Source organism: Argopecten irradians, chromosome 1 (assembly GCF_041381155.1).
Source record: "Argopecten irradians isolate NY chromosome 1, Ai_NY, whole genome shotgun sequence".
In the NCBI taxonomy this organism is placed as follows: Eukaryota; Metazoa; Mollusca; class Bivalvia; order Pectinida; family Pectinidae; genus Argopecten; species Argopecten irradians.
The window spans coordinates 27370863-27385218 of NC_091134.1; the positions used below are offsets into that span (position 1 = coordinate 27370863).

Below are 14356 nucleotides of genomic sequence, written 5' to 3' on the forward strand. Positions count from 1 at the left end.
TTTTAAAGGGAAATGTTGACGTTGCAATGACAACAAGGATACTGGGCGGTACACCAACTAAGGCATCAGCTCACTTTTCCTTTGCACAGGTGAGCTAAAAATAGGTAAGACTATATCCCTTTATTCTACCCACACCTACCCTTGGCCACAGCCCATAAAAAGGGAAATAAATAAGTAAGTTTTGAACAGAAAGTTTTCAGGTACCTTACCTCAGCATCAATGACCTCAAGATTTTTGCAGAAACCTTCCTCAATTTCCTCACTGAACTCAGGTCGGAAATTTGTCCAGATGTCATCATGTTTGATCTGCCAGATGTACGAAGCCATGCCAACATCTGTAGTGTAATGGTGATGGCCTCTCGGACACCTACCTGGGCAGTTGTTCTCCATGTATTTCACACAGAGAGGGATATCCATAGCTGCATCATCCAACCAAGTTTTAGGAGCCTCAACTATGGCCTCTGGCTTACTTGGTTTTGATTTCCTTTTGGTTCTCCCTTTGGATGATTTTGATTTCTCTGGTTCTTTTGAAGGAGACTCTGATTTCTCTGGTTCTTTTGAAGGAGGTTCCTCCATTGCTTCTGATTCTACAGAAGAACCTATGTCACAAATTTGTACTTGATTCATATTGAATGAAAGAACATCATCATCCTCATCAGGATTTCGAGATTTGAATCTGTTGGCCCTGGAACTAGCTTTCTTGATTTCTGGGTCCTTTTTCAAAGCTGCAATTTCATCTGCAATACTTTTCAGCTCTTCTCCCGAAGCCTCTGTTTCCTCTGTTGTCTCATCACCAGCTGCTTCCAATGACCGGTCAACTAATATTACTTTCTTCAGTAGTAACTCAGCCTTTCCATTAATCCAGGTAAAATGCTCCAAGGCCTTCAAGACCCACTTGTTGTGTTCAGTTTCGAAAGAATGACCAAGGGGGCAGTCTTCAGCGTTCTTCTTGCATTTTCCACGCAAACTAAGACTGCAGATGTGCAGTTTTGGGCAGTCTTCTCCAACTGAGCATGAAGTAGTCTTCAAAAATTCTGAGCAAATCCTTGGGTATCTGTTTCCAAGTATTATAACCATTTCCTTATCGGAGAACTCCAGAAGACCAAGTTTCTTCTTGTGTTCCAAATTATTGGCATCTCTGAAACTGTGAGAGAAGCGACATGACTCGGCAAATGAACAATGTCCGCTGATGTAATTTTTACATATATGGAAATGCTCACAGTCTGTCTTAGAACAACTCTTCATACGTCCAAAAAGCCAGTTGTAGCCAAGGCATATGGTCACATCGCGATAGAAAGCTGATATGTATAGAATCTTCCCATTCTTTTCAAACAATTTGAATCTTCGCTTGTGAAATCGAAACCATTTTTGAACGTCAAGGTCGGAAGGGATTAGATCACATTCCCTAACAAAGTCATCAAATTTGATGAACCCACCAAAGCTCTTAACAAGATAGCTGAAGATCTGATTTTCATCAACCCTATCATCTTCGTACGTTTGAACCTCCTCATTTAAAGATTTACTCCGAGACTTTTTTCGTCTTGGTCTTCTTCTCTTCTTTGTGTTATCAAAGTCATTGATCCTCTCCATGGAAAGGTCCTGACTCCCAAAGACAATACTTCTTGAAGCCTCACTCCCAGAAATACTATCAGTTTCATCACTGTCACTATCGGAGTTGGTCTCCTCGTCCTCTTCATTATTATTTATGCCATCATCATTTTGCCCACCATGTCTGCCTCGATCTCTACCTTTACCTCGTCTGTTACCTTGACCTTGGCCTCTGCTGTGACCGTGCCCTCTGTTGGCACTAGGTGGTCGCCCAGAAGGGTTGCTGTCAGTGTTACTGACATCCACCATACTGCTGTGGTGCCCTCTATTTCCACCTCTACCTCCTCTGGGACCATGGCCTCCACCACGACCACGGTTACCACTCAGAACATCCGTACTACCAAATCTCCTGTTCATTCCTCCCCTCCTTGTTGACGGGTCAGGAGTGCTTTTGATACTGCTATCACTATCCTCATCAGAGTTTTGGTTTTTTGCTGCCCCACGCTTCCCTCTACGATTCCCTCTTTGGTTCTGTCCTGTATATGAGGATTGGAATTCTTCATTATCTTTTGGGTTTTGAGCGCAGGCCCCTGGACTGGAAAAACCTTGGATTCCTTTAGCATTTTCTGACAGACCCTTCAGGTAATCTAGATTGCTTTTAAGATAGTTCTGATCAGTGTGAACTTCTGGCATCGGTTTATTTCTGCCTGTAAATTCAGAAAAGAATAAAAAGTTTTCATTTAACATGAAATGTCTGTCATTGACTCTAAATAATGAAGTAGTGATATGACGCAACAGGAGGGGAAGCAACAAGAAAGATATGCTTATCACTATTACAATTTTTATTATCAATCAGTAAATGTATGTGATTTTATCAATTGAACTTAATAAGTATGTTACCGACTAATGTATCACATTTATAATATGTAACGGGGAAGAAACAGAATCATTATATACATAGAATTGTAGATTTCCCGTTTATAGGCATGTGTGGCTTGCTGCTAGTATATGTTAGTTTAAACACATCAGTTTTGTATAAATATATAATCTTTAAACAATACATCAAGGTTTGATAAGGCCATTTTGCTAAAGCAGTTTGCCAAATTGATCTTCATATTTATAAACAAGAGGTCAAATTGGCCTGTACTTGCCAACCTTAACCACCACAATTTAAAAATTTTAAATTCAAAAGTTATCAAAGTTATAAAAGATAAAAGAAAATCATTGTGTTCTTTTTCTTTAGAAAAACAAAAGATAACTGAGTAAAGACACAGAACTGTGTCGTCCTATTCCGTCTTTGCATATTACAGAGTTAGCTCCCTTGCGGGTAGGTATCGATTGTTACGTCATTATTTTGTGAGCGCAATTCACATCGTTTTCTCCGAAACGTATGACGTTACGCTCACAAACACATTACGTCACAATCAATACCTACCCGCAAGTGCAGATAACTCTGCAATATGCAAATTCGGAATACACTGGCCCCACTCTATAGATCATTTAACAGGAATCATCAAACTATTCCATCAGTCCATTCCTATGATCTTAATCAAACAAACATGGTAGCCTGTAATAGACTTCTGGCCAAACATTTGCAATTGGTTCTAGGTCTCGATTTTTTGTACAGTTTTGTGTAGTTCATCCCTAATACCCATGAATTTCAAAATAAAAAGTTCATTGACCTCTGAACAAACCATCAGGTCTTTTAATCATGGAAGTATGAGGACCATATACATTTACCTTGCGTGTATTTAAAGTTGTCTGCATTCTGCTGGGATCTGTTGGGGAAAGGATGAATATGTCTAGGAGGAGTCATTGGAGCGGAAAACAGGGATGGGATAGGATTATCTCCTCCTCTTTTTACGCCATTGTTTGAAAATCGGGGCCCCTGAGGGGGAGTCTGGAGTAGGCCTCCACCAGGTGGGGGTTGCATAAACTGTGGTGGTGGATAGTTGGGAGGTCCACAATAATTGGGAGGTCCAACATAATTAGGAGGTCCACCATAATTAGGAGGTTCACTACAATTAGGAGGTCCACTACCTCTATTTCCTCCTCTGGTCCTCCCACCTCTAGCTGAACCATGATCTCTCTGGTTATGAGGTCGATCCTAGATCATAAATAAACACAATTTAAATTACTATAACATTTATTGCACGTAAGAATGTCAAAGCAATAATAGTAGAAATAGTTAGCTGGAAAATAACAATTATATTTCATTATATGTTCTCCTCCAACATATGCAGCAACTATCAGAGATTTTAGATAAGTTAAAAAATACATTGAGAACAGGATTTTCTCGCTCAATAATATTTAGGACAGGACTTTCTCGCTCAATAACATTTAGGACAGAACTTTCTCTCTCAATAACATTTAGGACAGGACTTTCTCGCTCAATAACATTTAGGACAGGACTTTCTCGCTCAATAACATTTAGGACAGGACTTTCTCGCTAAATAATATTTAGGACAGGATTTTCTCGCTCAATAACATTTAGGACAGGACGTTTTTGCTCAATAACATTTATAGGATAGGACGTTTTTGCTCAGTATCGTTTCAGGCAAATTTTGATCACCTCTATCCTACTGGTGGAATTTTTTGAAAAGTGAAAAGTTTACAGATGCCAAGGAAGCACAATGTACACAACTTATATTGATCGTTCTGATCAGATGACCAGATAAATTACATAATATATATATATACACTTAAACTAAAACATTAAATAAGCTAGCAAGCGTAGGATTGAAATGGATATACATATGAAGAAAAAATACAAACATTAAGACAGTCCTCATTCTCTATTTACGCAAATCGATAACTTACACTTCCATATGATAGAAACATTATTTCAATACATTCTCTGAATATTGATATACTAATAAAAATCTTAACAACAAATAAACAACAACTGGTGATCATGTAGGTAGGTTTTGTTGTTATACTCCTATACAATCGTTTCTATATAAACTTTTTTGACAAAACTTTCAATAAATGAACTGTTCTGTCGAGCGGTCCAAAGAACTATTAAATTCGACTGTTAAAATGTGCTTTTGGACCAGATCTCGAGTGAGGCCACACCTACATTTCGTGACATCAATGCAATGTTTAGGGTCAATGGATATAACAAAACAATTATCGACTGGGTTTTCAGACAACAGATTATTTGCTGGACCCTCAAACAAACTGTTTGTCTTCGGACCCTCAAACGAACAGTTTGTCTTCGGGTCCAACAAATCATCTGTTGCCCTCAATCCCAGTCAACAACTGTAAGCTGTAACCCTTTCATTACCAGAGGGCTTGACATATTACATCTTTATACATTGGTATATATTTTTGTTCAAGGAAGGAAAGGTATTTGACAAATTGCAGTTCAAGCTATCCAGGGTTTTGTTACATGTACATAGATTACATAGGGGCACGGTTGGGACCATGCAGTCAGTTTAAAGAATAAAGGTATAAAAGAAATGAGAGTTTGAGTTAGAGGGGTTATACAGAAATTGTTATTGATAAACTTTCAATCTTAATTTTGGAAAATTTATGTAGTGGGTCCTTCAACTCCAAACCAGAATTAATGTTTACTATAGGCACATATGTGGGATACGATTGGATATGGTAGGACAAAATGTGATAGGGATTAAGGGACCATTAATAGAATCTTTCACCCCTTTTGGGGTGAGACAGGAGAATCTCAACCCCAGGTGTAAGATTCCTAAGTTGCCAAACACGAGGCTCTGCCGAGTGTTTGAGAGCTTAAGAATCTTATCCCCAGGGTTGAGATCTCCTGTCTCACCCCAAAGAGGGTGAATGATTCTTTTTCTCTTACCCCGTGCACCACTTTGTGTCTCTAATAAACGTATCACTTATGCAAGCGAGGATGACGTGACCTCAATGAGTCGCCGTCTTTGTCATCTTTGTGACTTCATTTTATTGTTGTCGTGACGTTATAATACTATTATCGTGACGTCATGATACTGTTGTCCTGACATCATACCATTGTTGGGCACGTGAAAAGATCTTGTGTAGTTTGTCTTTACTCTAGGGTGAGATAGAAAAATCTCACACCGGTAAAACTGTGGATATCCCTGTCTGGGGTAAAAGTAAAAGTGAATCTCACCTTACTTTGATGACCTTGATGACCTTGATGACCTGAATGACCTTGAGCTGAGGTTTCCTCCTTGCCTTGTGAAGGTTTTTTGAAAGCATTTATTTGTGAGCAAAGATATTTACTTTTATAACTCCCTCCTTCCTTTTTTGTGAATTTCAAGTTTTTTATGATATTGATGGCATCAGAGGTCTTGAGCGAAGCAAGGCTAGTTATAGCCCAGTCCTCTAACTCTTCACTGGTAAATTTCTCTACAACATATCAAAAGAATTTGAAAGTCCTTCAATCTTGTAAATTCACCATTTGTTTTCTATCAAACAAATAGCAATATTATAATATAATATATATTGATCTTCAAGAAAATAAAATGACTCAAGCTGTTTTAAAGATTGAAAACTAGAATTCTGTCAGTGGAGTCTTGGCTGAATTCAGAATACATGTATTTCGCTGTTATCAGTTCAACTTATTACTGTCTGATGTACAAATAAAGTCGTGCAGTCTGTAACATTAATTTTTTTTTTCGCTGCTAGTCATTTGGACTAGTAAATACCCAAAAATGACTAGTCTGGCTATTTAATCACTAGTCCAAATTAAATAGACAGCAATTTTGCTTCAGCACTTTAGTCATAAACAGCTTACGATTTTTGACCAGTCTGGATGCATTTGTAAATGCAAACTCTCACAAAATGATGCATCCAGATTTAAATAATTGCATACAGAATGTGCTCTTAAAATGTTTTGAAAATGCAACTGACCATCGCTTTAGTAAATAGGCCATTTCATACCCATTTTAATTTGAGTGGGCCCGGGAGAGCCACTAGTCCAATCGGACTAGTTCATTACAATTTGCACTAGTCCTGCTGTAAAACAAATAACTAGTCGTTGGCATTGGACAAGTGCTTAAAGTGTACACGGAATGGTTTGGTATATAAGGCTTGATAAATGCGTCATTGGATAAAATTTAGAATGGAGAAAGTGCGAGTTTCATAGCGATTACGGTATTAGAGAAAATGCGACTTTTCTCTAGAACACACCTGAAGCTCCAAGCCATTGACCCCGATTCGGGACCCCTGACCTGTGACATCACGAGGACAACGGGACGTACTCTACTCGCATAAGATAGAGTGGCAATTTTCGTAAACTCGCAGACTGGTCTTAATCAAACTTTAGCCATGGTTTATTTTTTGCCAATGTAACAGAATATTCTGATCTACTAGAGTTACTTGCGTTTGGTTACCAGCAAGTTTTACTCGATATTGGTGAATAGAACCCTATACAACAATTGTTTTTCTTGTCCAGCATGAACCCATTCATCACATAAGACAACATTTCATTATTACTAACTTCATAATTACAAAGTATTCATAATATTTAAAACTGATCAATGAATTAATTATTTGTACTAATCAAGGAACTTGATTGTAATTAAGGGAGGTAAATTTGGTAGAAATAGATCTATTTGTTTAGTATACATGAATGTAAATATCCAGGTATAGGCCTATTGCACTATGTTTATGTTGCAGTTCATAAGTTTTTGGCATTCTATTTTATAATGACCATTACCGTAAATTGGGATATTTTGGATGTGGTCATATTTTGGCTTATTTGGTGTTTGGCATGAAAGCGCCAAAATTCAACACCAAAATTTGGCTATGTAATTATTTGTTTGTACACATAACGATCAATACATCTACATGCCATTCATTAGGTATGTGAACACGTATTCTCGGGTAAATTACTCGATCTGTATGTTATATAAACATGCATTCGAGTTATGTGCTGTCAACCAGAAAAACCAACTTGTAAACATGTATATACATAATCTGTAATCATATATAATCATGACTAATAAACACTTCTTTTGAGGATAAATATTTAAAAGGCTTCAAAACTAATGGAGTCAGTTTTCATTGTTGCAGAATATAGACAAAGTAAATCTTCAGGGTTTTTTGCTTTTCTCTTTTGATCAAAACAATTATGCGCAAAAATTTTGCATGGCATAGGAAACGCCGAATTTAAACGCACCAAAATTTATCCACCCTATATTGATACAAAAACGCCAAATTTTCCTGATGCCGAAATGTTCCAATTTACAGTATTACATTTTCAATTAATTTTTCAATACCTTATCCTATGGGTGAAATGACCTTCCATATTTGATCAAATAACCATCCAGTGCATTTAGAAAATTGAAACAATTTGCATCGCTCACCTGGTTTGTAATGCAAAGTAATGTTCTGAATACAGGTTCATTGTTCTTTCCTGAAGGAAATTGAATATTTACCTCTACTTTCCCTATTGGGCACCATCTCTCCAGTCAAAATTAATACAAACTCTGTTCCTCTTCACCCAAGGATGTTTCTGGCCAAATTTGGTTTCAATCCATGCAGAACACTAGGACTAATAGCGATTTATAGGATTTACCCCTATTTCCCCTATGGGGCCACACCCCTCCTGCCCTCGGGGGGGTCAGAGCCAAAATTTATACAAACTCTGTTCACCTTCCCCCAAGGATGTTTCTGGCCAAATTTGGTTAGAATCCACGTCAACGAAATGTTGACGGACGGACGGACGGAAGGACGATGGATGGACGGACGGACGCCACACCATGACATAAACTCACCGGCTCTTCGGGCCAGGTGAACTGAAAATGAAAATATGCTAATAGGACGAAATTGATGCAAATCTATACAGTTTTGTGTAGTTTTGGTCTTTATTTATGCCTGAGCAATTGAAATCAAGGCTTTAAAAAGGGGGAGGGGCACTTATGAGACATGGGTGCTTATTGCGTTGAATACAGTATTGGTTTTATTCCATTCTTTATTATTCTTCTGCATCCAAAGTCGGTCAAAGATCCAGCATATCACAGGCCCAAAATCAGGTCTCTAGGCCTCTTAGTTATTCACAAAAAGTTATTTCAAGATTTTAGCCTATTTGACCCCTGTGACCTTGGATGAAGGTCAAGGTCATTCATTTGAACAAACTTGGTAGCCCTTCATCCCAGCATGCTGTAGGCCCAATATGAGTATCCTAGGCCTTTCGGTTCTTGAGAAGAAGTCGTTTAAAGATTTTAGCCTATTTCACCCATGTGACCTTGAATGAAGGTCAAGGTCAATCAATTAAACAACCTTGGTAGCCCTTCATCCCAGTATGCTGCAGGCCCAATATGAGTATCCTGGGCCTTACAGTTCTTGAGAAGAAGTCGTTAAATATCTTAGCCTTTATGACCCTTGTGACCTTGAATGAAGGTCATGGTCTTTCATTTGAACAAACTTTGTTGCCCTTTATCCTAGCATGCTGCAGGCCAATATGAGTATCCTAACTATCCTGGGTCTTTCGGTTCTTTTTGACCACTGAGACCTTGAATGAAGATCAAGGTCATTCATTTGAACAAACCTGATAGCTATTTATCCCAGCATGTCAAAGGCCCAATATCCGGTCTCTTAACCTCTAAAGTATTCACAAGAAGTTGTTTAAAGGATTTTAGCCTATTTGAACCCTGTGACCTTGAATGAAGGTCAAGGTCATTCATTTGAGCAAACTTGGTAGCCCTTCATCCCAGCATGCTACAGGCCCAATAACTGTGCTCTGGGCCTTTCGGTTATTGAGAAGCAGTCGTTTGAATGAAAAGTTTACGCACGCCAGACGGCGTACAACGATGGACGGTGCATGATGACAATAGGTCATCCTGACCCTTCGGCTCAGATGACCTAAAAATACACCAAACAACTATGTAACATGTTTTCTGCAAAACATCAACTTCAGGTTAGAAATGAGGATAAAAGATCTAAAGCGCAATTTTTTGAATTTTTTTTCTTTTCAAGTTCTGGAAGGCATAGAAACATTATTGGGCATGTAACATGCTGAGCAAAAAGGCTACATTGTACTATATTTGTTTATATGAATGACCTTGACCTACATTCAAGGTCACAAGGATCGAAAAACCTAAACTTCTTTTGAATTAGGTCTAGATATATCTAATATTGGACCTGTTGTATGCTAAGATAAATCAAGTGCTATATATATGTACTTAGTTGGTTACTGGTTAGTATGAATGACATTTGACCTGCATTGAGGTCACAAGGGCCAAAAAACGCTTTAAGCAAAATCTTGTCAAGTGCTGAAAGGCCTTGAGGCCTGATATAATATACTGGGCCTGTACTGCCTTGTAGCATGCTGATATAAAAATCTATCAGGTTTGTTGATATGAATAACCTTGACCTACATTTAAGGTCACAGGGGCCAAAAATTTTAATTCTTCTAACAACTTCATAAGAAGTTCTAGAAGGCCTAGAGACCTAATATTAGGGCTTCAGCATTCTGATATAAAAGGCAACCTAGTTTGTTATATGAATGAGTGCTCTTGACAGCTAGGGGCCAAAATACCTTAAACCTTTTAACCTCTCGTCAAATTTTAGAAAGTCTACAAACCTGATAATGGACCTGTAGAATATGCTGAGGCATTAAGTAAAGGGCTACCAAGTTTGTTTAATATGAATAACCTTGATCATAATTCCTTGTTGGTGAAAAGCCTGTCAAATGACAATTCCTAGTTCTTACATACATTTTTCTTTATCTTGCAATATATTTCTAATTTGAAAATCTCATTATCCATCGGAAGAAAGTCGCTTTAAGCATGCACCTTGACAGGATAATTGGGTCCAACATAACGACAGTTTTCGGACTAGCATTAATCATAAAATTATTGCACAAAATTAATAAATCAATTTGCAAAAAAAAAAAATAAAAGAAAGAATTAAGCCTTATACATGGTTTTTATATTTTTACTTTGTATCTAAATCAAGGTAATTAAGTGAAATTGAGGCTTCAAAAATAGAGGATGGAGTAGCTGCTATAATATGGGTTGAATACAGTATTATAGTGTACAAATGTACACCAACTTCGCTAGCCAAGGGTATTAGTTCGATTCTCTTTCTACTACCATTGGCATATCTCACTTCAGAACGGGTGGTCCTGCATTGCGCCACATGCTGGATCGCCGCAGTTGCGCCCCTTCCATTTACTTAATAAGCAACCAATTAAAAAGCTCGTATCATTGTTGTATGGTTGAAAAAATGCATGTGTGTTGTTTGCGACAGATTCAAAATACAGATATTTAAATCTCTGAAAATACCAAAGATGAACATGTGTGTGAGTCATTTGTTTATTAGTAAGTTCGGACACCAGTTTTTGTGTTTCATGCAGAAGTTCTGCAATGTCCAATTTTGTAACGAGATCGCAGTATATTTTTTAATTGTTTAATTTGTGAAACATAAACCACGCACATACTTTCCAATCTGTTTGGAGAGCAATGTCTCCAAGATGTTCATTTAGCTGGTATAAAATTGATTAAATAGATAGTAATATAACTTTGCTAGGAGTTGATGTTGACAGGCATGACATGCCTGATGCCTCATTATACAAATGTAGGTCACTATACTATCGCTTCAGTTCAGTTTTGTTGATATTTTAAAGCTGCGTTTTCTTTGGTCGCCTGAACCTAGCCGCATCCAATCAGAGTTTGAAAGCAAAAACACCTGTTCTGAAGTGAGATATGCCAAGGGTAGTAGGAAGAGAATCGTACTTAATACCCTTGGCTAGCGAAGTTCTTCTTCTTCTTTGGCTTATTACCATCCGTCAATAGTGACGATTTTAGGTGAGTGATCGGCTCAGTGGCGTGGGGGAAGGGGTTATATACAGTGCATTTAGTTGAGTGTACACAAGCATCGATTTGTTCGTCAGACATGTATACTAATCAGAGTCTAATCTAGGTAAAAATTTAATTAAGTGAATTTTGTACGAAGATACACTTACTGCTTGATACTATGGTTGTTGAAAGCTTCTGATCAATTCCATGTTTCTTCAGCCGATGGAAAAATTGCACATCTGGGTTATCTCCCATGACTATTTCTCTTTCAGCCTTCCACCGTTTATGACCTGGCTATAAGTAATTATCAGCTATTTCATATCTGAAATCTAAAATATTTATAGAATAATGTCAGTAAAAGAGCTGATACATGTACACCTATACGTTAACAGTAACAACAAGGACATAGTCATTCAGATCCCCCGCCAATGGAGATATCAAAGCTGAAGTAAGATTGATTGTGGAGACTTATGTGTATGAAAAAAACCAGGAAAAAGGAAGTTGAGCTAAAGAAAGATAGTGTATAATTCAAGTAGAGCGGGGCTGCAATTGTTGAATCAGGTATACAGCCTTGACATTTATATTAGACTATATACACAAAGATGGGTGGGGTTTTGCAAAGTAACATTTACCATTTACCATGATATTTTCAGCAATGTTTCCATGGTAACGGAAAAAGTGCAAAAAATGAAAACCTAAAAATAGCAAAAGGTACAACTAGACCATAAAAAGAATGTGTCTATGAAGTTTCGTGGAAATATCTCTGCTGGTTTTAGAGTTATGCTCCGGAAATGAACCTGCTACAAAAATATGATATTTTCAGCAATGTTTCCATGGTTACAGAAAAAAGCACGAAAAGTGAAAACCTAAAAATAGCAAAAGGCACTACTAGACCATAAGAACAATGTATCTATGAAGTTTCATGGAAATATCTCTGCTGGTTTTAGAGTTGTGCTCCGGAAACGATTCTTACGCAAAAATCTGCCATTTTCAGCAATGTTTCCATGGTTACAGAAAAAAGTACAAAAAGTGAAAACCTTAAAATAGCAAAAGGCACTACTAGACCATAAGACTAATGTGCCTATGGAGTTCCGTGCATATATCTCAATCAGTTTTCCAGTTATGCTGCGGAAACGAACCTGGTACAAAAATATGATATTTTCAGCAATGTTTCCATGGTTACGGAAAAAGTGCAAAAAATGAAAACCTAAAAATAGTAAAAGGCACCACTAGACCATAAGAACAATGTGTCTATGAAGTTTCATGGAAATATCTCTGCTGGTTTTAGAGTTGTGCTCCGGAAACTATTCTTGCACAAAAATCTGCCATTTTCAGCAATGTTTCCATAGCAAAAGGCACTACTAGACCAATGTGTCTATGAAGTTTCGTGGAAATATCTCTTCTGGTTTTAGAGTTATGCTCCGGAAACGAACCTGGTACAAAATATGATATTTTCAGCAATGTTTCCATGGTTACGGAAAAAATGCAGACAATGAAAACCTAAAAATAGCAAAAGGCACTACTAGACCATAAGACCAATGTGTGTATGAAGTTTCGTGGAAATATTTCTACTGGTTTTAGAGTTATGCTCCGGAAACCATTCGTACGGACGGACGGACGGACGGATGGACGGACGGACGGACGGAACCCATTTGTATATCCCCCGCCAACTTCGTTGGGCGGGGGATAATAACGCACATGCAGCACCAACTACATGTAGAAAGTTGTATCAATGTATTGTATCAACTAACATTTTGCAGTAATTCTAACAAAAAGGGTACCCCAAATTTCCTCAACCCTCAATGTCAAAACAAGAGCCAGAAGAGGGAAAGCATTTCATTTGTACTGTACCTGTATATACATGTATGACAGTCTAAAGTCGAACAAACAAGTGGGGATAACTAGAATTTCCTTTATCAGTATTTCTGAAAATCTACTTTCACTTTTGGTTTTATTTCTGTGTGATTCAGTTTCGATATCGTATCCGACTGAAATACGATTTAAATATATTTGTTTGTCGTTGAATTATTTTATTGTAAGATAACACACCAATATCTTATGCATTTGAAGAAATAAAACTATATACCTACCACATTTTCAATCGCTCCTGCCCTATTGCACATGATCTGGTGCAAGAAATTCTGCGAAATGATGACGTCATACATGTATGCACTTGCAATCGGATCCCCTCGGAGAAATTTCCGGTAATCTTCGGAAATATATTTCCGAAGGTTCACGGAAATTACTCCGAGATGTCGCGATTGATGCACTTGTAGACGGAAAATCCCGAATGTGCCCGATTGCTAGATCGTTACCTAAATCAGTTTTCACAATAGATAATCAGCTCCACCACCGACAGTGCCTTTTGGACATTTTCTTAATTATAGATCTAATTAACACACACAAAAAAAGAAATTATCTAGATGTAAAATAATTAGTTTTGCTGTTTTAATGAAGTGCATGTATATCAGTGTCATCGATTTGTTTTATAAATTATGTTTATTCATTTTCCAGAGGTGGGCATTAAACTAAAAACGTTTAAAACCCCGTTATGATCGATCGCCAGACAGTATATAGCCACTTGCACGCGTACATCAATGATTTCTTATCTACATGTACGTCCTTGCGCACATATATGTACATGTATACATGTATATATTCAATGTTAATTTGAGCAAACATAATGTTGTAGCTTACAAAAATGCAAAGTCATGTGAAGTTTGATTGACAGCTGGCGACAACAGTAATATAAACAATAAATTCCAGTGTTTCATTTCCGTATATATGTATATGTTTCTAGATATAAATACATGTATATATATGGGTCAATGAAATAATATCAACAGCTATTTTCCATATAACACCGGATCCTTATAGACATATATGTATGTCTGTAGGATACGAATTACTAAATTTTATCCAAAGACGCATTTATCTAGCCTTAAATACCAAACCATTCCGTGTACACTTTAAGTAGTAAATATACGACAAAGAAGTAATTCTAACAGTGTTAGAATTACTTCTTTGCCCTATATATATATAGTTATATATGTAAGATGCGCA

At 37.4% G+C, this 14356-nt stretch overlaps 1 protein-coding gene across 3 annotated transcripts in view; it reads right to left on the reverse strand.

The window, feature by feature from the left end:
* Nucleotides 1-13478, reverse strand: part of LOC138322634 (uncharacterized) — a 37302-nt gene extending 23824 nt beyond the window's left edge. Inside the window, exons 1-5 of one of the 3 annotated variants that reach the window (XM_069266645.1) lie at nucleotides 13384-13478; nucleotides 11461-11622; nucleotides 5659-5897; nucleotides 3588-3654; nucleotides 210-2254 (exon numbers count right to left, since the gene is read on the reverse strand). In XM_069266645.1, the coding sequence (XP_069122746.1) occupies nucleotides 210-2254; nucleotides 3588-3654; nucleotides 5659-5897; nucleotides 11461-11548 (2439 nt within the window). In that variant the 5' untranslated portion in view covers nucleotides 11549-11622; nucleotides 13384-13478. Of the gene's footprint in view, nucleotides 1-209; nucleotides 2255-3287; nucleotides 3655-5658; nucleotides 5898-11460; nucleotides 11623-13144; nucleotides 13228-13383 lie in introns of those variants that run through there. The other 2 variants (XM_069266628.1, XM_069266636.1) reach the window with 2 other exon arrangements.
* Nucleotides 13479-14356: the final 878 nt, after the last annotated feature.